Raw genomic sequence first — 24,892 nt, 5'->3', positions numbered from 1 at the left:
AGTGAGATGGAGTAGGACAGCCACCTTCTACCATGGATGTGGACACAGAGATAGTGAGCAAGGAACCCTGTGACCCCAGGACAGTCATCCAGACACAGCAGCTGACTCAGATAGTTTTTAGTGGTCTCTCGTTTGTTCTCACAGGAGCCCCCCAGCCTGTCATGATGGCCCAGGTTTATATGAAGCAGTCTCTAGCCACACACACACACACCCCCATACCTCTGCATCTTTGGCTTAAAGTGCCTCTCAGAGTTTCTATTTCTTCCAACCCGAGGAGGTTGGATATAGTATTATCATAATAATATAGTATTATTATACTATAATAAAAGTATAGAGCCTAGAATAAGGGAAGTGAAAGCCCTTCTCTGCTCTGTTCTGCCCCAGCTCCACCAGAAGTGTCATGTTAGGGGATGTGAAGAGGATGGAGCCCGGCTACAATGCCTTCAGGAGAACGAGAGACCAAATAACAAAGGAGCTAGAACCTTTGTTTGTGGATATTCACCCTGGAGAAGCCAGGAGATTGGGGACTGTGCTTTCATTCGTGTGGTCACCAGTATTTACTGAGTGTGTCCACTGGGAACCTGGCTGTCAAAGGCCTAGTGCAGGCAGGGCCACTGAGGGTCTGCTCTGGACCAGGTTGAGAACAAAACAGATGAGGCCCCTGCTCTCAAGGAGGTCACATTTTACTGGAGAGAGACAAATTAGTTTTATTAAAAAACAGTTTCAGATAAAGAATATGAGATGGAGTGACTGGGGGAGCCACTTTAGATCTGAGGGTTCAGGGAGGCCTCGTGGAGAAGATGACACTGAATGGCAAGAAGGAGCGGCCACGGGAATATCTGAGGGAGAACCGAGTAGAGAATACAATCCAGACCACCACCAGCATCATTGTCATTTTAACCACACTCTCAAAAAATGACTAGAGTTGCAGTCAGTTCTGAGTCTGAGTTACAGCCGTGTCACTAGAAGCCATCCCACCCCCTGGTCTGCTACCGTAGCACATGCCCCACAGGAATGATGGCATCTTAACCACTCTGTCCTAATCCCATTTGCACTAACAACTACCACCCAAGAGTGTGCAGCACCTGATCACTTTCAAAGCCGCTTCACAAAACAATAATAGATGGACTCTACTCAGGTGTGCCGCGTGCTGGCCCAGTTCCCCGTAATTGGAATGCCTTCTCTCTCTCACCCTCAGAGAAAACCTACAAGCCATGCTCCATTTGGGGATGAAGAAGCCAAGACTTGCAGGGCATAAAGCTAGCGCACCGGGGTGCCAGTTCTGCAAGCCCACCTCTGTCTCTGTCGGCCTCTCCTCCCCAAGAGACCTGACCAGAGCTGGAGATTTATGGTGGAATTCAGGTTTTAGGTGATTTCCTGGGTTCCCCAGAGAGCCTGTCACCTGGAGCTTTTCATGGTCTTAGCTTATAATGTGATGTGCACAGCGAAATCCAGAGGCAGCTTGACCTTCAGTGAAGACACTTGGGTCTCAGCAAGGATCAGCCTGCAGTGTGCTCACCGTCCAACAGACAAGATGGGACAAATGGGAGGGTGGAGAAGCTGCTGCTGCCCACGGGCTAAGTGACCTAGGAGGTCTCTTCTCCTCCTGAGCCTCACATCCTCATCCTATTCAAGGGGACCTCACAGAATATGCTCTCAGCAGAGCCCTGGGAAGGCAAATGTAGCAGCAAGCTCCGGTATGACAGTGACACTGCCAACAACACACCTGCTTTCAGAGTCTATCAGGGTGGGGACAGGGCACACTGTGTCTTGATCCACATGTGAGTGTCCAGAGCACCATCACCCGACACAAATGTGGTGGGAGCCACAGGGGTAGTTTTACTTTTCTTGTAGCTACGTTAAGAAAGAAAAATCAGGTAACAGTCCTTTTATTTTATTTTATTTTTTATTTATTCATGAGAGACACATAGAGAGAGGCAGAGACACAGGCAGAGGGAGTAGCAGGCTCCATGCAGGGAGCCCGACCTGGGACTCGATCCCAGGTCTCCAAGATCACACCCCGGGCTGAAGGCGGTGCTAAACCGTTGGGCCACCCGGGATGCCCGACAGTCCTTTTAAAGTATATTTTTATTTTACCCATTATGTCCCAAATGTTATCATTTGAACAAGTAATCGATATAAACTTTATCAAGGAGCTGTTTCACATCTTCACCACCATCCACGTCACAACATCACTAAGTCCTGGTATCAGTCATACTAAGTGCAGTTCGGACTTTACACCTTACATCTCACCTTGGAGCAAGCTCAATTTTCACGGAAATACTTTATCTTTCCCACAAGCGCAGGGCAGAGCCTAGGTCCTGGCGAGCTGGAGGCTGCAGGGCGGGAGTCCGCACGACCCGGCGGCCGGGCACAGGGCAGGGACCGCGCCCAAGGACACGCGACGTTAGACCTCAGGCCCCCAGCTCCACCAGGAGACCAGGCCCTGGCGCAGCCCCGCGCTGTCAATCACGCGGCGGCACGGGGCGGGGCGTAACTGCAGAAGGGGGCGGTGTCTGTGGCGGGCGTGGCCGGAAGGGGCGTGGCCGAGATGACGTGGTTGGTGGGCGTGGCTCCGGGTAGGTTAGGGGCGGGGCTCTGAGGCGGGGCGGGGCCGTAGGGAGCTCCGGCGGCGGGGGCGGGGCCGGGCGGGGCGGGGCGGGGCCACCGGGGGTGTGGCTCGAGGGTGGGCGTGGGCGGAGCCGAGGCCTGGCGCTCCGGCTTGAAGGAGCGGGGAGGGGTACCCCGCTCTGGCGCGGGCACGGGAGAGCCGCCGGGCCACTTGGGTCACCTCGGCCCGAGGATCCTGCAGGCTCCGCGCCTCCTGTCCTGAACCCTGCTGCCCTGTCCTCGGGGGAAGGTGGCCCTCGCGACGATAAGAGCCCACTCAGAATGCCCGGAGCGGAGCCGCACGCAGAACCTGTGGACAGTCACAGGCCTGCACCCCGGGGTCCTGCTCCGCGAGGACGAGGAGGAAGGCGGGGCCGACCCCTGGCGTCTGCCCTCCCGGCCCAGCTCGCCGCGGCCCCCCTCGCCCTGGCCCTGGCCTACCCTCCGTAGGGCTGTAAATGTCCTTCACCTGAGGACCTCGGGAGCCCCGCCACAGGCCACTCCCCATACAGGTGGGCTAGATGTGGGGTGGGGAGCTCACAGCCCTGCGGAGGGAAAGGCCCCTCGAGCACAGGGGCCAACCCGGCAGTGAGACAGGCCCACTTGGCAGCAGCCACTGCCCGCCCACTGGGTGCTGGACACTGCGGGGGACAGTGGCAGTGCCCACTGGGGTAAGTGAAAATTAGTCGTGGGAAACCCCACTAAGCTCTCCTGCCCTGCCACCGCCTGCCCATTGCAGACCTAGCGGGAAGAGGGACCTGGCCTTCTGTGGACTTGACCTTGCACATGGATCCTACTCTACTACTCTAGCCTGAGGAAGGGAAGCTTGCCTCATTCACCCCCATGCTGGCCCCCACCCCTCCTCCCCACCCCCACACTCCCCACCCCCGCGCCCACAACCACTCCCTCCACCAGTGGGAAACCACCACACTTCTGGCTCCTGGTCTACCCCACTGGACTTTTCGTTCATAACAGCATTCCTGACATACCCCTTTCCTCCTTAAAAAAAGTAAGCCTCTCCTCCGTACCCCACACTCACCTATGGTTTTGCCGTGGCCCCTTTGTCCCAGACTGCAGTTCTTCTTTATTCCCTAATACACCCAGGATTGGCTGGTAAAATAACTGACAGGGCCTATAACCGGGTCCTGTGAAGTTACCTTCCCCTGGGCCAGCCTCACCCAGCAGAGGCTGACTGCATGGGAGGCCCATTTCCCCTGGGACCTGAGTTCTCCAGGTGCCAGCAAGGAGCAGCTCCCTGGAAGCCAGGGCTGGGCCAGGGTTTCTGCTGCCCTCGGTGAGGGGCGTGTGCTGACAGGGGAGGGCATACAAGGTCATTTTGGCCTCAACACTATGGCCCTAGGGCCTTGGAAGCCTACACTGGCGGGGGGTGAGGGTGGGGGGGGCCAGACCAGGTCTTGTTGGGGGCAGAAGCCTGAGGGGTGGGAGCAGAGAGATTGAGGCCGTTACTTGGGCAGAAGCCTACGACGTTGGGGGCACCTAGGGGGCTCAGTCACTGGAGCATGAGACTCGTGATCTCAAGGTTGTGAGTTTAAGCCCCACAGTGGGCTTAAACAGAAATTATTTTAAAATAAAGTGGCTTAAATAGAGATTATTTAAAAATAAAATCTTAAACAAATCCTACAACTTTGGTTTATAAGGGGCAGGCTGAAGATCAAATCAGATGCCTGCTCGTCCACCAATCTGTGTGTGTGGCAATGGGCAAGCGGCCGCACTGAGCGGTGAGGGCGTCGCCACTACATGCCTGTAGTGAGCCTGCCTGGAGGAGCACACAAGGAGACAGACCCCATGGTCATGAGTAACAGAATGTGATGTACCCAAGTATGGGGCAGGGAAGGCCCGGACCCCAGGCTTCGGGCATTGATGGGAGGGACAGCATGACCGTGTGGCTGGGCAGGGGTGGCCAGCACACCGGCAGGGGTTTGGATTAGCACGGAGCAGTTTGAACTCCCCGCTGAGGCTGACAGGGAGGGAAGTGGAGAGCAGATACACGCTGACAGCAGAGCTGTTGGTTGCTGTGGAGGACAGGTGTGGGGCAGGCCTGGCGGGGGCTGTGGCAGCCCCAGTGCTGAGAGAGGGTGGGAGTGGGCAGGAAGGAAGGCTGAGTGCAGCCCAGCAGGACCACTGAGTGACCACACGAGGCCTTGGGTAGCTTGGGACAGGTTAGGGAAGGGGCAGGTCCTGGGGCCCATGGAGGCTTTCTGCCTGGACCTGTGAGGGGTTCAGTCAGCAAGGCAAGCCCTGACCACACAGCCCCACCCCGAGGTCTCTGGAAGGTGGGAGTGGGACCACGGTGGGGTCTGTCCCTGGTCAGATCAACTGCTATTGGGAATCACACATGTGCTCTTGGTGGGGGACTCCCTTCACCTGGATTGCCAGAGAGCAGAGCCCAGGGCAACACGTCTGTAGGACTCCGTGTGATGGGCACTGTAGGAGCATGTGAGAACGGGGCACCCGGCGGGGTGGAGGGGGCCGGCGGAGGACACCTCTCTCTGCTCAGAGCTAAAGGCTCAGTCACACATGACTGTCCCCCAAAGGCTGAGCAGATCATGTCTTAGGACTGTCCAGGGGAGAAGGGAGAAGAGTTTATCCACCGGCTCCCCTGGGTCAGCTACACTTCCCTTCTGGACATGGTCAGGGTCAGGGATCAGAGAATTCTGGGCAGAAGAGCAGGCAAGGGAGGGGCATGGAAGGGGCATGGGAGGGGTGCCACCGGGGTGGGGGTGGGAGCCTGTGTGATTCTGTGGCTGTTGCCACATCGAGTCTGTGGTTGGCACTGCACAATGGCATCTGATGAAGGTGCTGACCTTCCACCCACTCTGGAAAGCTCTGTGGCCCTTCTGTGTGCAGGTGGTGTGCTGGCCTTGGGGTACAGAGGCGAGCCTGGGGAACTCCCAGGTCACAGGTAGTTAAATCCCAGGGGTCAGGGCAGCTGGAGCAGAAAGGCAGTCGAGAGTGGCTGGCAGAGGAGAGGCGCTCCGAGGTGTCCCAGAGAATCGAGGAGAGGTTTGCCGTGTGGGGAGATGGCATTCCGCAGAGGTGTGGCAGAAAGCAAAGCATTTGGGGGAGCCCTGTGTGTTTTGCACAGGTGTATAGACAATGAAGCAATGCGGCAGGTGGCCTCAGCACTGAGACAGGGTGCTGAGAAACCCTATGGGTGACCCAAGACCCTGAGGAATAGAGTAATGTGGTCAGACCCCCTGTGCCTGCCTCCTGGGCCTGAATGCTCAGGACCTTCCGTCTGCCTTTCTCTGCTCCCAGCCAGCACCCCTGGGTGGAGGAGGACATCACTCTGCTTGCTCTTCTTTGGCTGCACTTTGCTCTCAAAAGCTGGGGCCCTGCTGCCCACTGTCTACTTGCTGCAGGCAAGGGGATGCTTTCCTCCATTCCCTGCACCTAAGCAAACTGGCGGTGACTTCCATCAGTGGGATCACTGCTAGTAGAGAAAACCAGTAACCGAAAGGCTGGCACAGGACCAGCAGGAATCTGATCAGCACTCGGGCTGCAGGGGGCTGGGGTTCATCAGTTAAACCTGCTTTGTGAAGTTTCCTGCAAACCAGGAAGGCACCCACTCCACCCTTGAGCTGACCCTACTGTCCCAAATCCAGAACTGCAGGCAGGGAAGGGGACAGCCGCATGTGCACACAGCTGGGCACTGCTCCTTCTGCTCCCACCCGGCTCTCAGGAGAGCCAGCGGGCCCCCATGTGAGGGTGGGTGAGTCAGCAGGGTTGGGAGGCCCAGGAGAACCAAGGACAGGCTGGACAACCAGGCCTTGCCCCAGGGCCAGGACCGCCTGCCGCTGACCCACAGTGCCCACCTGGGCCCGGTTTGGAGAGTGGGTTGCTGAGCCCGCCCTGTCCAGGCACCTGGGATTGCTGTCCCTGGCTTCCTTCATGGTATCGCTGGGGGCAAGTCTCAGAATTGCCCACAGTGAGCAGAGGGAAGCAGAGCATTTTTTTTTTAAAGATTTTATTTATTTATTCATGAGAGAGAGAGAGAAAGAGAGAGGCAGAGACACAGGCAGAGGGAGAAGCAGACGCCATACCAGGAGCCTGACGCGGGACTCGATCCTAAGACTCCAGGATCGCGGCCCGGGCCAAAGGCAGGCGCTAAACCCTGAGCCATCCAGGGATCCCTGAAGCAGAGCATTTAGAAGGGGCCAACCTGCCTGTGTCTTCTTGTCTTCTCTGCCTCCGCCTCAAGCTCAGGGTGACGGAGTGCATCCCTTGAAGGAATGAAGCCCCCACCTGGGGAGGCCCCTAGAGCTCGCAGCCAGCCCAGTCTCCCTGCTGTAAGGGCCTCCAGCCAGGTAAGCGCTGCAGACTCAGGCACTCCTCTTCCCCAGGGTCGGCTTGTTAATGTGTTAGAAACCCTCTAGTCTTGGTGGTTTTATTTAAAACCATGGGTGTGCTACTGATCCCTGGCCCAGATCCCAATCTCGAGATGGGGTGACAGCCTGTCTCTCTCACTCTTCATTTCTGTCCACGGTGTGCACGGGGCACTGGCTGGGGCCCACCCTGAGGACCGCCAGGTGGCGGCCAGGTGGCGCTACTCACTCTCACCAGACAAGGGATCACTCTAGCGTTTGACAGGTTTCCTCCTCTTTCATTCACAAGTTCTGAGGCCAAACAATTTTAACAGCCCGTCCTCCCCCTAAAAGCCTCTGGGTGGTGGAAATGACCGCTTTTCCCAGGGAGGACCATGCTCCCTGAGATCAGCCAACAGTCTCTGCCACTCTGCCAACCCCTCTTCTTTGCCCTGTCCCCCTGGCTGCCAGGGACAGGCCTCCTTCCCATGGGCAGGCACAGCTGGTCAGGCAGTGGATGCTGACGTGGGGTGGGCTGTGTAGGTGTGGCAGGGCCACTAGTCACTTCTTGCCCTGATGACCCTGTCGACCACAGAGGACACGGGACACCAGTGCCTCCCATCATCCCATCCAGCTGCAGGCGGTTTGACTGCTGAGATGGGGGTAAGGAAACTGCTGACAACCTCTCCAAGTTGGGTTCGTGTGGAAAACACCGATTACTCATCAGGTGACCTTCCCCAGCAGCAGGTGTGGGTTTCAGTTCCTGCCTGATTCCTGCTAGAAATCTGCGAAGAGCTCCTGGCCACGGGCACCTGTTGGCACATTTCTGCATCATGTGCTCCACCTTGGCCCGTGAGGCCAGGAGGTAGCTCCAGACCCAACTCACTGTTGCCACTGACTCTGGTCCGGCCACATCCTGAGCAAGGAGAAGGCTGAATGCTGGGCTTCCAGGCAGCAGGGCCACAGGGTTGCCAGGAGGGGTGCAGGGTCCAGGCCAGTCTGGGTGGGCAGGTGGGCAGGAGAGGCTCCGTGCTCCACGTGGACAAGTCCCCCGGAGAATCCGAGCCTCTGCAGAGCGGGCTGTGTGCTGGTTCCCTCGGGGTCAGTTCCTGTTCTCAGCTTCCAGCAAAGGGGAAACTGAGTGGGAATCTTCTGGGGGAAATAAAATAGCTCCCCAAAGCTCGTCAAATCTTTGGCCAGCAGTCCGGAAAAAACATTCAGAGGAAAGAATGTGGTTGCCTCCGGGGAGCCTCCCAGGTGGGAGGAAGACTCAGGGTGGGCTGCTCAGAGATCATCATAACCAAGAGCCTGTTTCTTCAGGTGGCTGTTTCTGGGGTAGAAATCCACAATATCAGACTTATCATTTTCACTCTCCTAAGTTTCCAAGTTGGCAGCACTAAGTACATTCACGTGGTTGCACAACCACCACCAGCATTTCCTGAACTTTGTCCATCCCAAACAGGAACGCTGGCCCCGTTAACTAATAACTCCCCATCCCCTCCTTCCCTGGGGAACTTCTTGTCAAGGTTCCATGTCCATGAATCGGTCTGTCCTGGGTGTTGGGGTAAACGCAGTCACACAGTATGTCGTCTGTGTCTGACCTCTTTGCTCGGCATTGTGTGTCCCCGGGTCATCCGCTGGTGTGGGCCAGCATTACACTGCTGTTTCTGGCTGGATAACATTCTGGGGGTGGGGGGTGGGATGTGCCACGTTTTATCTACTCATCTGTTCGTGGACACATGGTTTGTTTCCGCTTGAAATTCATGTTTGAGTGTGGGCAGTTAACAAGGACGGTGTTATTCTTGGGGAGAAGTGAAGCCCGACTGATCAAGTCCCCTGTGATGACGCAGAACCTGGCCCTTCCTCGATCCCTCGGGGGACTGACCGCTCCTGCTCTTTCAAGACTCAATTATTAATGTGATCAAGAGCAATGAACTTAGTAGGACTGTTAGGTTGTGGGGCAGTGGGACAGCAGGAAAGCTGGACTCAAAGCCTGGCCTGTTCTGTGACCCATGACTGCCCCTCTGGCCCACGTGTCCTTACCTGCACGCTCAGACACTCCCGCTCCCATGCCTGGCAGGGTGGCAGGTCAGCAAGTTCTTTTTCTGAGAATCTGTCCCCACTGTGCTTAATTTATTTTGTGAACAGTGATACTGTATGCATATAGCAAAAAAAAATCTAAATAGCGCAAAATACTATTTCAGTGACCAGTATGTTTCTTTCCCACCCTGAGAGCTTGGCTTCGCCCCTGTGCTCTCTCCCTCTTGTCTCTGTCCTGCCTCACACTCCAGGGATGCAGTGTAGACCTGGGCTCTATACCCTGCCTTTTTTCCACAGGGTAATATTGTATCCTAGAGATTGTTTCATGCTGATACGCAGAGAGCTGTTGCTCCCCTGCAGGACGCACTGTAATGATTTAGTGTCTCCTGCAGGTGGATTGTTAGATTTTGTCCAATCTTTTGCTACTTGCTACTCGCTATTCTTGGACACATGCCTTGTGTTCCTTAGGGAGCACATCTGCTGGGCAAGTTCTCAGACTTCCCCTTCTCTTTGCAGCCACTGTTTGGGAGCCTGGTAGGAGGGTAGGAGCACAGTGAGCCAGGTCCCCAAAGCTGTGTGGGGGCTTTGGGCCTGCCTGCTCTGGGACACCCTCTCCTTATCCTCATTCTCTGTGTCCTCCTGCTCCCACACCTCAGAGCCTGCTCTTGGGAAAGGGTCTAAAGCCTGGTGTCCAGGGCACCTGGGTGGCTCAGCGCTGGAGCGTCTGCCTTCATCTGGGGTCGTGATCCCGGGGTCCTGAATCGGGCTCTCACAGGGGAGTCCACTTCTCCCTCTGCCTATGTCTGCCTTTCTCTGTGTGTCTCTCATGAATAAATAAAATCTTAAAAAAAAAATAAAGCCCGATATCCTAAGCCTTAGAAGGACTTAGCATCAGGGAGTGGTTTTTAAACTTTTATTTGCATTTAAACCCTTTATACAAACAAGGTTATCTTATGCTCCCTGTATGGGAAAGAACTGGTCCTCCTGAAGCACTAGAGGGGGATGAGGACCCACTCTGGTCTTCTATCTATGCACACATTTTAAAATCACTGGTTTCAAGTATTCCTTAGACCCTCTAATGTCAGAGTGGAGATCCCTCAGAGATTTTTGACCTCAGTCCTCTTATTTTACTCTTTTGGGCAGAGCTCAGAGAAGGGCAGTGGTGAGCCAGGACTCACAGAGGTCCTGCTCCTGCCCCTCTGCTTTGGAGGGGTCTACTTTCTGAAACTCTGCACACTTCACTAGAAGGTGGTGTGCTGGGGCATGAGTCCTCTCTGAGAAGGTGAGGAGGGTGTTGGTGGTTGGGACTGTGGCTACTGAACCTACAGACTGTCCCTTCCAGGCCTGTAAAGGTGGACATCAGTGTCCTGAGTGTGGGGATGCCCACTCTCACCTGTCCCCACGGTTGCCCCAAGGGCAGGCCAGGCAGAGGAAAGGGCAAGGGGAGGCCTCACGGTAGCTTGTGTCTATTCTACAGGTTCCTCACTGCTGTTGCTCTGGGAGGGCCTTCCTCTCCATCTGCCCTCTGGTCTCCAGTCCATGGCCTGGTGGAGAATGCCCATGGAGGTAACTGAGGGCACAGACAGCAATTGTTCCTTCTCAGTCTACTCTGATGTGGTCTCTTCAATCTTCACAGCTCTGCTGCTTGGGGCCCCATCTCGTAGCTGGTCTGGGAGGCATGGGAGGAGGGATGCCTCCTGGGGCCACAGAGCCAGCAGCTGGTGGTACCCGTGTGGGCTAGCCTTTTGGTCATCTCTATTGATGTTAATGCTGCTCTGAGACCTTGGCTACAACCCCTGCCGAGGGATGACCCTAGGTGGCCAGATGCTGGCTTCCCGTGAGGGTGGCATCAGCTATCTCCACCAGAGGCTAGGACTGGCCAGCACTTGCAGGGGGTCCTGGGACTCCCAAACACTGGACCTCGTATCCCCAGCTTCCTTGGGGGTCTGACCTTGGGGCAGGACCCCAAGGCTACAAGTCTCATAGGGCCAGACATAATGCCAGCAGGAATTGAGGCAAGATGAAGCAGGTAGAAGAGGCAGAGAGAAAACCAGTCGGTATTGAGCAACAAACTTTTGAAAGTCTGCATTTCTTGCTTTTCAAAAGATGTATTTATTTGAGAGCGAGCAAGTGAGCGTCAGGGAGCTATTGGGAGGGAGAGGGAGACAGGGTCTTCAGCTGACTCCACAGCACAGATCCCCATGTGGGGCTGGATCTTGCCACCCTGAGATCCGGACCTGAGCTGAAACCAAGAGTCCATGCGCCACCGACTGGGCCATTCAGGTGTCCCAGCACGTCTGTCCTGGGTGGCGGCTGGCAACCGCAGGTGGGTGTGGAGTGGATCAGTGCTGGCCACAGGCTCTCTGGGCCCCAACCACAACCACCGCCCAGCTGATTCCCTTGTGCGGCCCAGTCTGGGACCTAGAAGCCAGGGTCCAGCGGCCTCCTGCGGGGTCTGCCGTTTGTCCCGTCCAGCTCACCTCCAGGGCAGCAGAGGCCCAGGTGAGATGGTCTGGGTGACATGCCCGGCGCACCCTGGTCAGACCCTGGCTTTTCCAGCCCAGGCAGGGCTCTGGCCGCTGTCCCTGCTCCTTAAAGCAAAGCCATCAGGGCAGACAGAGAGGGCGGAGGTGGCCCCGGTTCTGCGGCTGCGACCACCCCGCGGTCCCCAGGGGGCGCTGCTCGCTCGCGTCTACACCAGCAAAGCGAAAGTCGCTCCGGCCACGCGGGGCGCCGTGGCGCGTGGGGTGCTGCCCGGGGAGCGCGGGGCCGGACGGCCTCCCCTCCGCGCTTGGCCCGGGGCGCCTCTCGGCTGGGGGGCCTCTCGGGGCTCCGGGGCGCGCGGGGGGCGGGGGGCCGGGGGGGCCGGGGGGGCGCGGGGGGGCGCGGGCGCGCCGACCGTCGGGGCAGCTCGGGGGCGGGCACGCCGCGCGGGGCGGGGGGGCGGGAGGGCGGGGGCCGAGCTTATAAAGGCCTGCGGGCGGGCGGAGGGGCGGGAGCGCACCGCCCAGCCGCGGTCCGGCCCTGCTCGGCCTCCGCCAGCCGCCCAGAGCCGCGCGCTGCGCTCCGCCGCGGGGCAGGGCTGGCACCGGAGCAGGCTTGGGGGGCCCCGGGCGGCGGCGGAGGGCGAGGCGGAGGACGAGGACGAGGACGAGGACGCGCTCGGGGGTCCCGGCCGCGGCACGTGCGGCTCCCGCCCTGTGCGCCATGTCCCCTTAGCGCCGCGGCGGCACCGAGACCCCGGGCCCCCGGGCATGGAGCGGCACGTGCTCGGCGCCGTCCTCTACTGGCTGCTGCTGCCCTTGGCACTCCTGGCTGGTGAGTGGGCGCGGGCGGGGGTCGGGGCCCGGCGAGAGCTGCGGCCCCGCTCCCCACTTCGCGGCCGGACGCCCCAGCAGACTCCCCGGGACGCGCGGCCCGCATTCCAGGAGCATGAGAGCGCCGGGGAGGCGGGGAGGCCGGGGAGGCCGGGGAGGCCGGGAGGCCGGGAGGCCGGGAGGCCGGGGAGGCGGGGAGGCCGGGAGGCCGGGAGGCCGAGGCTCCGTCCCAGCGCCAGGCCTGGAGGGCGGCGGCGGGGTGGGGGGTGAGGTGGCAGCCGGGCGCCCTCGGGGGCCGGTCGGTCAGCGCGCGGACAGCAGCCGGTGCCTCCGCGGGGACGCGGGGGAGTCGGGGCGCCGAGGGGCTGCTCTGCTCGCGGGGAAGGGCTGCAGGGCTGAGGAGGGGGCACGAATCTTTTTCTCTCTTTCGTGTTTAAACAAAAAACAAAAAAAAAAAACAAAAAAAAAAAAACAAAAAAGCGCAAACTTGCATCATGACTTCCTGACCAATCTGGGAGAAGGCGGGCTTCCTGCCTGGAGCTGTTTAATCTGGAGCCTCCAGAGCAGAACTAACATCGGTCTGTGCCCTCAACTCGCCCGGCCCCACCCCCGCGGCCTGGGGCAGGCCTGTGCTTTGGGAAAGATACTTTAGGCTCCTCCCCGCCCTTCCCCTGCCCTGGTCGACTCTTCAGGGTCTGTCCGGGGCTGGAGGAGGAATCCCCTAAGGCTCTGATTTGGTATTAAAGCCGGGATCCTCAACCCTGGCCTCAGTGTCTCCTGCCTGCGGTGCTCATCAGTGTCCCCAGGACGCTGGGTGCTGCTGCGGCCTCCCCCTCTGCAGCCCTCCTGGCCTCTCTGTGCCCAGGGGAGAGCACCCCAGAACTCCTGAAATGCTTCACGTGGTCCTCAGCCCCTGCACGTGGGGTTGTCTGCACTAGCCCCACGGGTGTGAGCTGGAAAGCAGTCTGATTAAATTGGTTCAGGGAAACGTGGAATGCTTTGCCTTGTGGAAGTCTGTCTGTGACGTGGAAATCTGTCAGACCGAGGTGGGTGGGGGTGTTTTTATCCTGAAAGCCCTCCCAGGGCCTCTTGCGTCCCTCAAGATGGGCCTCTGCCAACCCCTGTTATAGGTAGCAGCGAGCTTCCCTGGGGACCAGGAATGTGCGGGAGCCAGAGAGGCCTGCATTTTGGCTCCCAAACAGACTCTGTTTTGATTTGTAACAGAGAAAGATGGTGAAAGAAGGAAATTTTCAGGACAGGAATCAATGGAAACCATTGAGGTCGGAGAGGAGAGTTTGAGTCAGCCCTGTGTGGACAGGGCAGCCTGGGATCAGCTCAGGGGAGCGTGCAGGGTCACCTGGACTGGACATCATACTGACTGGCTTTCCTCCTCTTGCCTCTAGAAAGCCAGATGTACAGACAAGAAGACTAGACCTAGCTGGAGGGGGCTCTGTGTGTGTGTGTGTGTGTGTGTGTGTAAACAGGTAAGCTTCTGGAAGGCCAGGTTTACTTCTGACTGCTGTGCTACGCACCTGTGGCTTCAGCCTGGTCTCGCGGGTGGGAAGGGAACCCGTTGTGGGGGGGTACTGTGGAGGCGAGGGCCCTTCCTGTAGGACGCACCTCCCTGCAGGTGGTGGAGTCTCCTGGTGCAGGAGGGCAGACTTTTCCTGTAACAAGCCAAATAGTAAATATTTTCACATCGTGAACTTTTCTGATATTCTTTCCGACCGTTAAAACATGTAAAAACTGTTCATAGCTTGCGGGCTGTACCAAAACAGGTGGTAGAGCCAGAGTGGGCCCAAGGGCCAGAGTTTGTTGGCTTGCTAGTGAGTCAGGGCTCCTGGGTCCTCGGGCTCCTGGCTGGTGGCTGTGTGGGTGACAGGGAGCGCTCTTGTTCTCTGGATGCTTCTGTTGGTGCAGGGCTCCCACCTGGGCCATCCTGTAGTCACCTGGGAGTTTTTCAGCTACTGATGATGAGTTCACTATATCCTTTTCTCAGTTTTCCTGTAAACCTAAAACTGCCCTCCAAATAAAGTCTGTTTTTGTTTTTGTTTTTGTTTGTTTTTAAAAAAAACCTGAGGCCCAGGTCATGCCTCACACTCGTTCTGTGCCCGGTTGTAGGGCTTGGGCTTTGGTGTTTTTCTTCGGCTCTGGGAGAGGCTGGTGTGGATCTGATGGAGAGCCGGGCGGTGACACCTGAGACTTGGGCTGGCTCTCCCGTCCTGGGCGTGGGCAGCTCCCAGGGGACCCTCCTGCTGTCCCGCTGATGGTCAGGCCCAGCTGCCCGGCTGGAGCCATTGGCTCTGCGGCTCTCTGTGGACCTCCTCATTCTGTGATAGGCTTGGGCTAGAAACGGCTAGCTCTGCAGTGTTTTGGAGGCAAGCGTGTGGATGCTGGAGGAGGCGTTTGGATATTAGTCATGGGTGCCCGGTGCGGGCCCAGGCGGCAGCCGTGGGGAGGGCTTGAGTCATCGGAGTGCCCCTCAATTACCCCAGGCCACTCCCCGAACAGCCCGACTGTACCTTGGCAGAGACTCTCCAGCAGGGATGCTGGCCTCAGATGATCACCCCCCCACCCCACCCCACCCCACCCCTGTCCCCATCATCCCTGAGCCCTGGGGGGAGAAGACCCAGAGCTGGAAACTTCTAGGGAGATGTCTGGGCAGCACAGTTTGTGATTCCCAGAGAATAGGCCATACCTCCCGACTCTTGACCTACCAGGGGTGGCCAGAAAATTCCCATCGTGGTCTGAGAGGAGGTGGGTACAGCTTGGTAACTGTCACCGACTACGGGAAACCCATGTGCTGTGGCAGTATGGCTTCTCCCTGTGGGACTCCCGCTGTGCCTGGGGTATCACCTGTGCCACACTGTCACTGAGAAGTGTTACCGTGTAGAATGGGCACTTCCTTCTCTTCATCATTACCATCTGATGCCCTTGTGATCAGACAGGAAGGCAGTGGGAGGATGGATTTGCCAACTGGGGGAAAGGGGAGAGGGGGTGTGGGGGCTGGCTCTGTGCTTCAGGCCAGCATGGAGCCTGGGATTGTCCCATCCCGGGGCCGTGCTCTTCAGGTGCACCCACACCCGGGTGGCCACGGAGCTGGAGATAGACACTGCCTCTCTGAGGCCCCTGGGAAGATGGAGTGAGTCAGTAGGCCTGAGGAGTCTGGTGGATAGGCTCCCAGGTGTGCGTGTACACTTGTGTGCCTGTTGAGGGAGGGGCAGGGCCCACCGAGGAGCTGATGACGGGCCACCTGTGGTCACCGCACTAGGAGCAGGACCTAGAGAGCCCCACGTTGGCCAGGAAGGGTCCTGCAGAGGAAGTGTCTTCTCTGGGGGTGGGAGGAGTCCCCGGGCTCAGATCCTGGCCCCAGGGCTGCTTCCTGGGCGGTGTCTCCTGTTCTGACAGAGCACTAAATTTGCTCCTGTGCTCAGAGATGAAGGGAAAGAGGGGCGAGCCTTCTCGCCTCCACCTTGATGGGCCCAGCAGCTCTGAGCACAGCCTCAGGGACAGCCTCCTGTGCTGGGGTCCTGACATGGGGCCAGCCCCCCAGAGGGCAGTGGATGCCCCTTCCTCTGCCACCAGTGTCTTCAGGGCCTACTGTGAGCCTCCTCTTACAGAATGCCATTCCTGACCACTCTGGTCCTCAGAAACCCCCTTCATCTTACAGTGCAACAAAATGTTGGTCTTTTCTGTGTTACCTATTTTAGAAACACGTAGACGTTATTTATGTAGATTCTTTTTAAGATTTTATTTATTTGTTAGAGAGAGTAAGCAAGCAGGGGGAGGGGCAGCGGGACAAGCTGATGCCCCACTGAGCACAGAGCCCACGCGGAAGGGCCCTATCCCAGGACCCCGAGATCCGAAATCCAACTGACTGAGCCACCCAGGTGCCCCACGTGGGTTCTTATTTTAATGTAGATCTTCTTCCTTCTGGTTCTCAAAGCACTTGTGTACTTCTTCGTGGTAAAGACTTCAAGCATTCCAGAAGCAATTAATAAGGCAGCACGCATCTGCCGTACAGTAGATCCATGGCGAGTGTCTGCCTCCTGCTTTTCCTGCGGGGCAGGGGTGGGGGTAGGGAGAGGCGGAGCAGGGTGGCTGTCTGCCTGTCCTGCTTAGCTTGAAGCCTTCTGGGGAGGTGGGCGGGGCAGGGCAGGACCACTGCTCTACACCTGAGCTCTGTCTGGATCCTGACCTTTGAACTTCTCCGAGTTTAGCTTGTTTTCTCCAGGAGGAACCCAGTGGGTGGGGAACTTAATTTACTCACCTGAGATCATGCAGGTAGGAAGTGATGAAGCTAGGGATGAAGCGTTTCTTGTCCTAGAGCAGGTGAGCCCACACCTGCTGGCATGATGTTACCTGTATGGGAACGTGGGGTGACAGGTCTCTGAGAGGCGTAGCTGACTTTGCTGGAGGGGTTTGTGTCCTGCTCTGAATGAACTTGTCAGGCCCTCACCACTCTCCCGGCGGCCTGTAAACGAGATAATAAAAGTTTGAAGGCGGCTTCCAGGTCTCTAATCTCTGTGGTGTCTAGGGCTCTGGATGGGAGCAGGAGGTGGCCAGCCCTCCCACACACAGTCCCGGTGGGCCAGGAGCCCCAGAGCGCTTTCCCAGATGTGCCGGCACTTCAGGCCTAAGTGCTGGTGGTCAGCAGCCAGGCCAGGTGTCTGGGGAGCTGAGTGGAAGGGGTCCCCAGGCCTGGGATCCCGGGCACACAGGGTTGCCCTGTCAGCCGCCGTCAGTTCCCAGGGAGGGGGAGGAGGTGTGTGCCCAGTGGGCCAAGGAATGGAGGGTCTCTGCAGCTTGTTCCTCCCACCCCCCCTGCCCCGGCCACCATACGCTCCACCCACCCACACAGATTCTGGAGTGTTTCCCGAATTCATTCAAGTGTTCTCTTATCCAGATCTCGTGGGACAGAGCCCTGGGCAGGAGCCAAGAGCCTGAGCTGTTTTGGTGCTAATGGTGGTGGATGTGGGCAAGGGCGCTGGGGCTCATTCCTCTCCCCTTCTCACAGGCCATGCCTCCTCTGCTGCAGAGGGTCATCTGGGATCCCACGGCTCCCGGTGCTTTGGTCTCTAAGTGCCTTGTTGGGTGTGTTCGCGAGGCACTGTGCAAGGGACGGGTGGGAGGAAAGCCATGCAGCGAAGCCACCATGCAGGAGTCCCCACATACCTCCCACAGCGCCGCGTCCCCCGTAGTGTCATGTAGAGCAAAGTCCAGGCTGGGCATGAGCCGGGCAGGCTGGGGGCACAGCGGAGCACCTGGCAAGGACAGAAGCTGGCGGCCAGGCTGGGGGCCCCTATCTGGATGGGGCACTAATCCCTCAAGGGTGACAGGTGGGGGCGGGAGGCGTGCAGGAAGGGGCTGGGTGGACAGTTGGGGTGGAGGCTTCCTGCTTTGATTTTCTGTTTACTTTTATTTTATTTTTTAAATCTTTTAAAGATTTTATTTATTTATTCATGAGACAGAGAGAGAGAGAGCGAGCCAGCAAGAGAGAGGCAGAGACACAGGCAGAGGGAGAAGCAGGCTCCATGCAGGGAGCCCGATGTGGGACTCGATCCAGGGTCTCCAGGATCAGGTCCTGGGCCGAAGGTGGCACTAAACTGCTGAGCCACCTGGGCTGCCCCTTCTGTTTACTTTTAATTACACGAGTAATATATGAGTACTTTCCATGAAACAGTGATGTTGTGCTCAGATATGTTGACGCGTCCTCCTTAATTCTCTGAACCTGTCGCCCGGTGCTCTGGAAGGAAGGCCCCAGGCTGTGTGCTCCTGTTCTAGCATAAACAGATGCGCCCTGGAGGCCTCAGTCTCCCCTGCCATTGTCAGTGAAGGGGTCTCTGAGTTACCGTGGCTCCTGGGTGTCTAGGGTCACGCTGCTGCTGTCCTCGAGTACGAGTGTCTCTTGGGAATGGAAGCCGAGAAGCTTCCCCTTTTGTCCGGGAGCAGATAGATGAGGCTGAGACGGAACGGCTCCCCTCAGCCCGAGGGGAAGCCACCACCCACTTGGGGACGTGAGAGCCACCCCGCGCGACCAGGCAGCTGTCCTGGCCGGGCCAGGCCCCGGGTGACGCCAGGGCACCCTCAGACCGACGTGGGTGTCCTCCTGCTTCCCTGCAGCGTCTCGCGGGGACTGTGCTCAGTGGGGTGGGTCGATGTTTCTGGTGTGTTTTAATAACATAATTATAGGGGGGTATTTTTAGGCTCCCCATAACGGGCCAGCTGTTTACCAGGCCCGATCTGCGCGCTGTTTTTCTCCATGAGTATATATAGTCAGGGCCACTTCTCCTTCCTCGCGTTCAGGCTAAAGGGAGCCCGGCTGCCTCAGCCACCTCCTGTGGTTTCCTTTGCCAGCGGAGGGGTGGCTGCAGTGGCCTCAGAGCCCGCCGCTAGGGAGGAGCCGCCCCACACGGGGGCCTGGAGGCCTGGGCGCTCTTCAGCCCGCCAGCCCGCCCCACGGCGCCCATGTGGGAGCTGGTCTGTCCCTCCCCCTTGCCGTGCTCGCTGTGGGGACAGGGCAAAGCAGGAGAGGACCCGGTCGGGGGGTCCCCAGGCAGGCAGCCTGCCCCCGGGGACAAGCTGTAGGGCCCGGCCCATCAGCCTGTTCTGCTCCTGTCCTCCTCACTCGTGTATCTGATTTCTCTTTATGCCTGAAACACCGCTGAGACACATCACCGTAACAACATTAAAGCCAGTTTTATTATTTTTTTGTTTAGGATTTATTTATGTATCAGAGAGAGAGAGCATGCTGGCGAGTGTGCAAGTGCTCCAGCTGGGGGAGGGACCGAGGGAAGAAGAGAGAATCTCAGGCAGTTTCCCTTCAGAGTGGTCCCAAGACCCTGAGGTCAGGATTTGAGCCCAAATCAAGAGTCAGACACTTAACCATCGGAGCCACCCAGGCACCCCTAAAGGGAGCTTTTAATGGGAAACAGCAGCCCATTTCGGTGCCCACTGAGCCACCCGCTGCTTGTCCTTTCCTACATGCGGTGGGCTGGCTCACAGCTCCTAGGGGGCACTCCAGAGGGCCAGGCTTTGTCCCAAGGCAGGTCTGTGTCCTGTGGCAGAGAGGAGGTGCTCTCATGCTGTCCCCCAGAGGAGCAGAGGACACCATGCTGAGGTGCTGGCTCCCCTGCGGGCTTGCACCTGTGCCATCTGCTGGACATTGCAGATGCCATCGGTCTGCGCTGGCATGCCACCTTTGCCAGTGCAAACGTCCCCAAGTGGCAGCTCCCCAGCCCCTCCCAACCTGCCAGCCCTCCATCTGCACCTGCCCCAGACCTTGCTCCGTGGCCTTGTCCCTGAGCTTATCCGGCCGCCCCTCCAGCTGACAGGTCGTTTGGGCACAAACCCCTGTGTCATGTCTCTGGCTCAGTGTCCCCCCCCCCCCCCCCCGATGCCCCCTGCAACTTCCACCTACCTTGCACGCTCCTGTGCCTAAGCGGGGCTCCTGTGGCAGCCAATCTGGGTGTGAAGTGTCTCCTGGGTCTCCTCGGTCTGTCTGCATCACACTCACACCAAGTGATGCTCATCACATGCGATATCTCTTGTGATGTGCCTCTAAAAGTTATCTGCTTAGAAACGTTGTTGCAGGTCTTTATTTTTGATTCATGGGCATTCTTTTTGGGTCTAGATTCTAAACTTTTTATCAGCTATGTGTACTGCAAATGTTTTCTTGCTTTTGGCTTGCCGATTCTAATCTTTTATTTTTATTTATTTATTTATTTTTTAAAAATTTTTATTTATTTATGATAGTCACACAGAGAGAGAGAGAGAGAGAGGCAGAGACACAGGCAGAGGGAGAAGCAGGCTCCATGCACCGGGAGCCCGACGTGGGATTCGATCCCAGGTCTCCAGGATCGCGCCCTGGGCCAAAGTCAGGCGCCAAACCGCTGCGCCACCCAGGGATCCCATAATCTTTTATTTTTTTAAAAAGGATTTTATTTATTTATTTATGAGAGATACAGAGAGAGGCAGAGACATAGGCAGAGGGAGAAGCAAGCTCCATGCAGGAGCCTGATGCGTGTCTCGATCCTGGAACTCCAGGATCACGTCCTGAGCCAAAGGCAAATGCTCCACCACTGAGCCACCTAGGTGTCTCTAATCTTTTTTTTTTTTTTTTTTAAAGATCTTGTTTATTTATTTGACAGAAAGTGAGCACAGCAGGGGAAGGGGCAGAGGGAGAGGGAGAAGCAGACTCACACCACCCCTCAGCAGGGAGCCCAATGTGGTCTTGATCCCAGGACCTAGAGATCATTACCTGAGTCAAAGGCAGATGCTCAACCACTGAGCCACCTGGGCCCCTCTCTAATCCTTTTCTTAAGTGTCTAATCAGGAGTAGGCAACCATAATTCCAAGTCCCGTTAGCTTGTCATGTACTGTGTTTATGGGGTCGCCTTCCCACCACCACACCCTCCTCTGCCCGGTGTGCTGTGACTGCAGCCTGGGTGCTGGCACTTGGCAGGCTTCTTGGTGTGTCCTGCCTGGCAGCCTTGAGCTCTGACTAGATCCTCCACTCCTTCTGGGGCACCTCCTGTTCATCCCCGGCCTCCTGCTCAGACCTCTCCCCCCAGGACCTCTGACCCACAGTCTTCCGGAGACTGCCTGCTGTCACCTGCTGTTGTCCTGGGGCTGGACATGGCTGGGACTCTGGTCAGCCCGGCCTCCCCTGGGCTGTCTGTTGGGTGAAGTGGGTTTCTTTCATCTGCTGGTGGGCCTCCTGCTCCATTGTCCCCCATTGTTCTGGGACACAGCGAACACCTGTGTGCACAGCATGTTTTCCTTCTCCCAACTGTCTCCCCTCAGGATAAGGTCCCTGGAGTCGCACCACTGACTCCAGGTCTGGGCAGCCCCAGGGCCTACAGACGTTGCATCTGGTGTGCCCCACTAGGTCCTCCAGTCCCCGACTCCGCCTCTGTGTTCATGATGTCCTTGAGCTCTCAGCACCCGCCTGGCAGATGAGCTGGCTGCAGGTCCTTGCCCAGGCCCACCCCAGTTCCCGCTTCCTTTCCTGCCTCCTGGACCAGCACGGTCGTGTGGGCCGTAGGAGGCGCATACGGAGAGGCTCTGGACGCCTGTCACGTGGACACTTTTCGAGGCTGCCCTCTGAAGCTCCAGGTGTCAGGGGTCACAGCCACCCCCTGATTCCTGAGCCCTGTGTGGTGACACTTCCTGTCCTGCCTCAGAAACTGTGTCCTGGACCTTATCACCAGGCACATCTTGGTAGCCCAGGGCGAGGTGGCTGGGATGGGCCCTAATCTCTGAAGGTCAGAAGCAGGGCCTCAGCAGTATGGGGGAACATGGGGGCACTCGCTGGTGTAGGTGGTGATCCAGGGACAGGGGCTCAGAGGCCCCATGGGGAGCCTCAGGGCCAGGCAGCCCCAGTCCTTTGGCAGTGGGTACTCTGCTTATTACTCTCACCTTGGCAAAGACTGTCCTGCTTCAAGGGGCGGGTGGACCTCCTGAGGATGACCCCAGCCACCACGGAAGCAACATGTGGGGGTGTCGTCTGGCTGGGAGGCTGTTCCACATGGGATCCTGGACCCTGGGGGGGAGAAGGGGAGCCCTGGGCCCTGTATCCCTATGTCCTGTGCCTGAGGCCCTCCTCTCCTCATGGAGGCAGCACCTGTCCATCCATCCTGTCCTCTGAGGGGGTCTGTACTCCACTCACTTGACCCCCTGCCCATCTTCTCCTGTGCTCTCTTGCCCCATGGTCCCCGCCCTCTGTTGTCAGAGGGCACGCTGTCCACTCAGTCAGGATCCCCAGACCCCTGTGTGAAAAGCAAGGGACAAGGTCAGGAGCTGAGTCCTGTGCCAGGGCCACAGGGGACACATCCCTTGGAATCTAGGAGACCCTGGGTCCCGAGGCAGAGAGAGGACTCCAGAGGAGGCCAGACACGCTAGGGGCTGGACAGGCTGTGCCATTTTCCAGAGCCTGATGGATGCTCTGGGCATCCCGAGGGGCCAGGAGCCACTGTGCCCATCTTGTGTCTTGGGGTGGGGAGGAGGCCCTGCGGTGGTGTTGAGATGAAGTGGCCCCTGTGGGGAGGCCGGTGCTGCCCAGGGTATAGGCCAGCAGCAGGTGGGTTCCAGCAGGGTGGCCTCAGTGGCTCCACCTTTGCCCAGGGTGACTTGAGGTTGTGGACAGAGAGGGGTCGTCCCCTCGAGAAGGTGGGGGGGCATGGTGACTGTTTGCCGGGAAGGAAGCCCAAGCACTGTGCTCTCTCTGGCCGGGGGGCTTCCAGGGCATGCAGTGTTGGCAGGCTGTCTGGCAGTTATTGCAACTGGGGGCAGTGTCCTCATCAAATTGTCCTCGGTGGTGGCACCTGCTGGCAGCAGGGTCACATGAGTGCACGCAGCTGTCCGGGCCACTGGGCAACAGGGCTTGTCCCCAGCTTCCTCGCTGGCCACCATGCTGGGGTCAGGGACATCCACATGTGATGATGTTGGCCGCGGAGACACGAGGTGCTGGACCCCAGGGCCTCGGCTGTAGCGGTTTGGTCTTACCAGTGGCCTTGCAGGGAGTGGCCCCACTCTATGTGCCCGGAGAATGGGGGGCCTGCTGGGGTAGCCTTGGGACCTCATGACCTCTGCCATGTCCTGAATGCCGTCCCTGGGGCTCTCGCAGCTGCAGCCGTGCTGGCACTCAGGCTCAAGTGTGGGTGTGTGCCCCTGTGTTCCGTGGCTGCCAGGTAGCGAGAGTCCCCAGACCTGGAGGTTTGCGAGGCCATGTGTGGGAGACGGTGGGACGGGAAAGCATGGGCAGAAGCTTCTGCACGCGGGTCCCCCAGACCCAGCTGCTGGGCGCCCTGGGATGAGTTACACCACCTCTTTGGAGCAGCTTTGGACAGCCGCGAGCTCCGCGCCTGCAGAAGTAGGACATACCTCCCAGTGTGTCGCAGGCGGGCCCTTCCATCCGGGGGCCTCTCTATGTCCCAGTCATAAGAAGAGCACCTGCCCTGCTTAGCCTCGTGGCCCTCCGAGTGACCCGCCAGGTGGCGTGGGCTAAGGGACCTTGTGAAGTTGATCTGAGAGGCAAGGAGGGTGCCGCCTCAGGCTGCGCTGATAAGGAATCTGAATCAGCTGGTCCCGAGGTGGGAGGGCTGCACCTGCGGCCACCGGCCACCACCGGCATGGCATGCCACAGAGCGCTCTAATTAGGGAGCTCCTCAAAGCACGTCTGTGCTCTCACCGGGGAGGAATCTAGGGCAGCACGGTGATGTCCCAAAGCCGAGGTGGTGGCTGGTGGGGGGAAGATGCTGAGCTGCAGGCCCCCATGGGTGGGGACAGTGGAACCTGCTGGATTGGGCTGAGTCATGGGCTGCTGGGCACTCCTGCAGGACAGCAGCAGATGCATGTCATGGCTGATGTTTGGGCTGCCAGAAGGAGGGTCCTTCCCAGCCCGGAATGCAGGTGACCCAGGGTGGAGGGGAGTGGTTGGGGCAGGCATGTCACTGTCCTCACCCGGAGCCCTTGCTTGTGGCTGGAGGGCGCCTGTGCTGGCAGCTACCTCTCCCATCCCCTTACAAGGGAGGCTTCCGGTGGCCCCTCCGCCACCCCCCCCCCCCCCCCCGCCCCCAGAAGGAGAATGCCTGTGAAGCTCCAGGGCAGAGAGCTTGGCCTCTGGAGACCACTCCCTGCTCTCAGGTTGGAGTTGGTGATGGAAGGAGCAGGACAGTGGCCCTCCAGCCGCCGCCCCAGGGCCACCCATTCTCATGCATCCTCTCAGGGACCAGCCAGAGATTCAGCTTGAAGAGGATGAAATTCCAAGTCCCGCCGCTGGAAGCTGGCTCTGGCCTCATGCCTGGTCAGAGAAGCATGTGTGTGGCTGGCATCAGGGGACCAGGAGATGGTTCAGTGGGGATGGGTGCCAGGCTGTCCCCATGGTGCCCGTGCAGGTCCCTGTCAGGCTCTCACAGGGCCCCACCAGACCCAGGCTGCGAGGACAGAATTGTGCCTTTTGGCCGGCAGAGTAGGTGGGGTGGGACCCCAGCCAGTGGACATCATGTGTGCTTGTGGGTGGGAATGGCCCTGGCCTTGGGGGCCTCTCGGTGGGAGGGACACCGTGGGGGAGGCATGAGGAGAGGTTTCTGCAGACCTGCAGGTGCCCAGGACGGAGAGAAGAGAGGGCAGGCCCCCACACTAGGCTTCTCCGGGCCTCAGTGGTTTCTCGCCGTCAGTGGCAGCAGCTAGAGGAGGTGCGCTTGAGCCATGTGACCCTTCTGTGTGTCAGTGGGGACCCGGGGGACACAGCAGCCTGGGGGTGGGCCTGGCCTCATGCCCTTGAGACCTTGTCCTTCCTGCCACTTGGAGCCTATGGGGTCTCAGGGCTCAGCCCTGACCTTTAGGAACAGGAGCGAGCAGGTGGCAGTAGGCCTGCTTGGGGCCAGGGCCTCACAGCTTTGCACAGGTAGCTTGAGTCTCCCAGACCTGGCGTCGCTGTCAGGCTCCAGCAAGCTTTGTGTTAACAGAGAAAAGCCTGCTGGTATAATAGCATGAGAGTCAGCCGATACTAGTACCATGCCCATGGCAGTACACTGGCGTCACACAGGCCAATTCCCGGGTGGGTGGGGTCAGCGTCCCCGCTGTACAGCGTGCAGA

General features: G+C 58.5%; 1 protein-coding gene and 1 long non-coding RNA gene across 5 annotated transcripts in view; one reads left to right on the top strand and one right to left on the bottom strand.

Moving 5' to 3' along the window:
* The first annotated feature begins 11,982 nt into the window (after positions 1 to 11,982).
* Positions 11,983 to 24,892, top strand: part of PIEZO1 (piezo type mechanosensitive ion channel component 1 (Er blood group)) — a 56,212-nt gene continuing 43,302 nt past the window's right edge. For all 4 annotated transcript variants that reach the window (XM_072819568.1, XM_072819569.1, XM_072819567.1 and 1 more), the window contains exon 1: positions 11,983 to 12,293. In XM_072819568.1, coding sequence (XP_072675669.1) covers positions 12,230 to 12,293 — 64 coding nt within the window. In that variant the 5' untranslated portion in view covers positions 11,983 to 12,229. The remainder of the gene's footprint in view (positions 12,294 to 24,892) is intronic.
* Positions 16,027 to 16,766, bottom strand: LOC140624583 (uncharacterized). The gene is made up of 2 exons (XR_012024056.1): positions 16,563 to 16,766; positions 16,027 to 16,350 (listed from the first exon to the last, which is right to left on the bottom strand). It is a non-coding gene; the product is annotated as an uncharacterized lncRNA (long non-coding RNA).

This window comes from Canis lupus, chromosome 3 (genome assembly GCF_048164855.1).
Source record: "Canis lupus baileyi chromosome 3, mCanLup2.hap1, whole genome shotgun sequence".
NCBI lineage: Eukaryota > Metazoa > Chordata > Mammalia > Carnivora > Canidae > Canis > Canis lupus.
The sequence above is the reverse complement of the archived record's forward strand: the minus strand, read 5'-3'. Positions and strand labels throughout refer to the sequence as shown.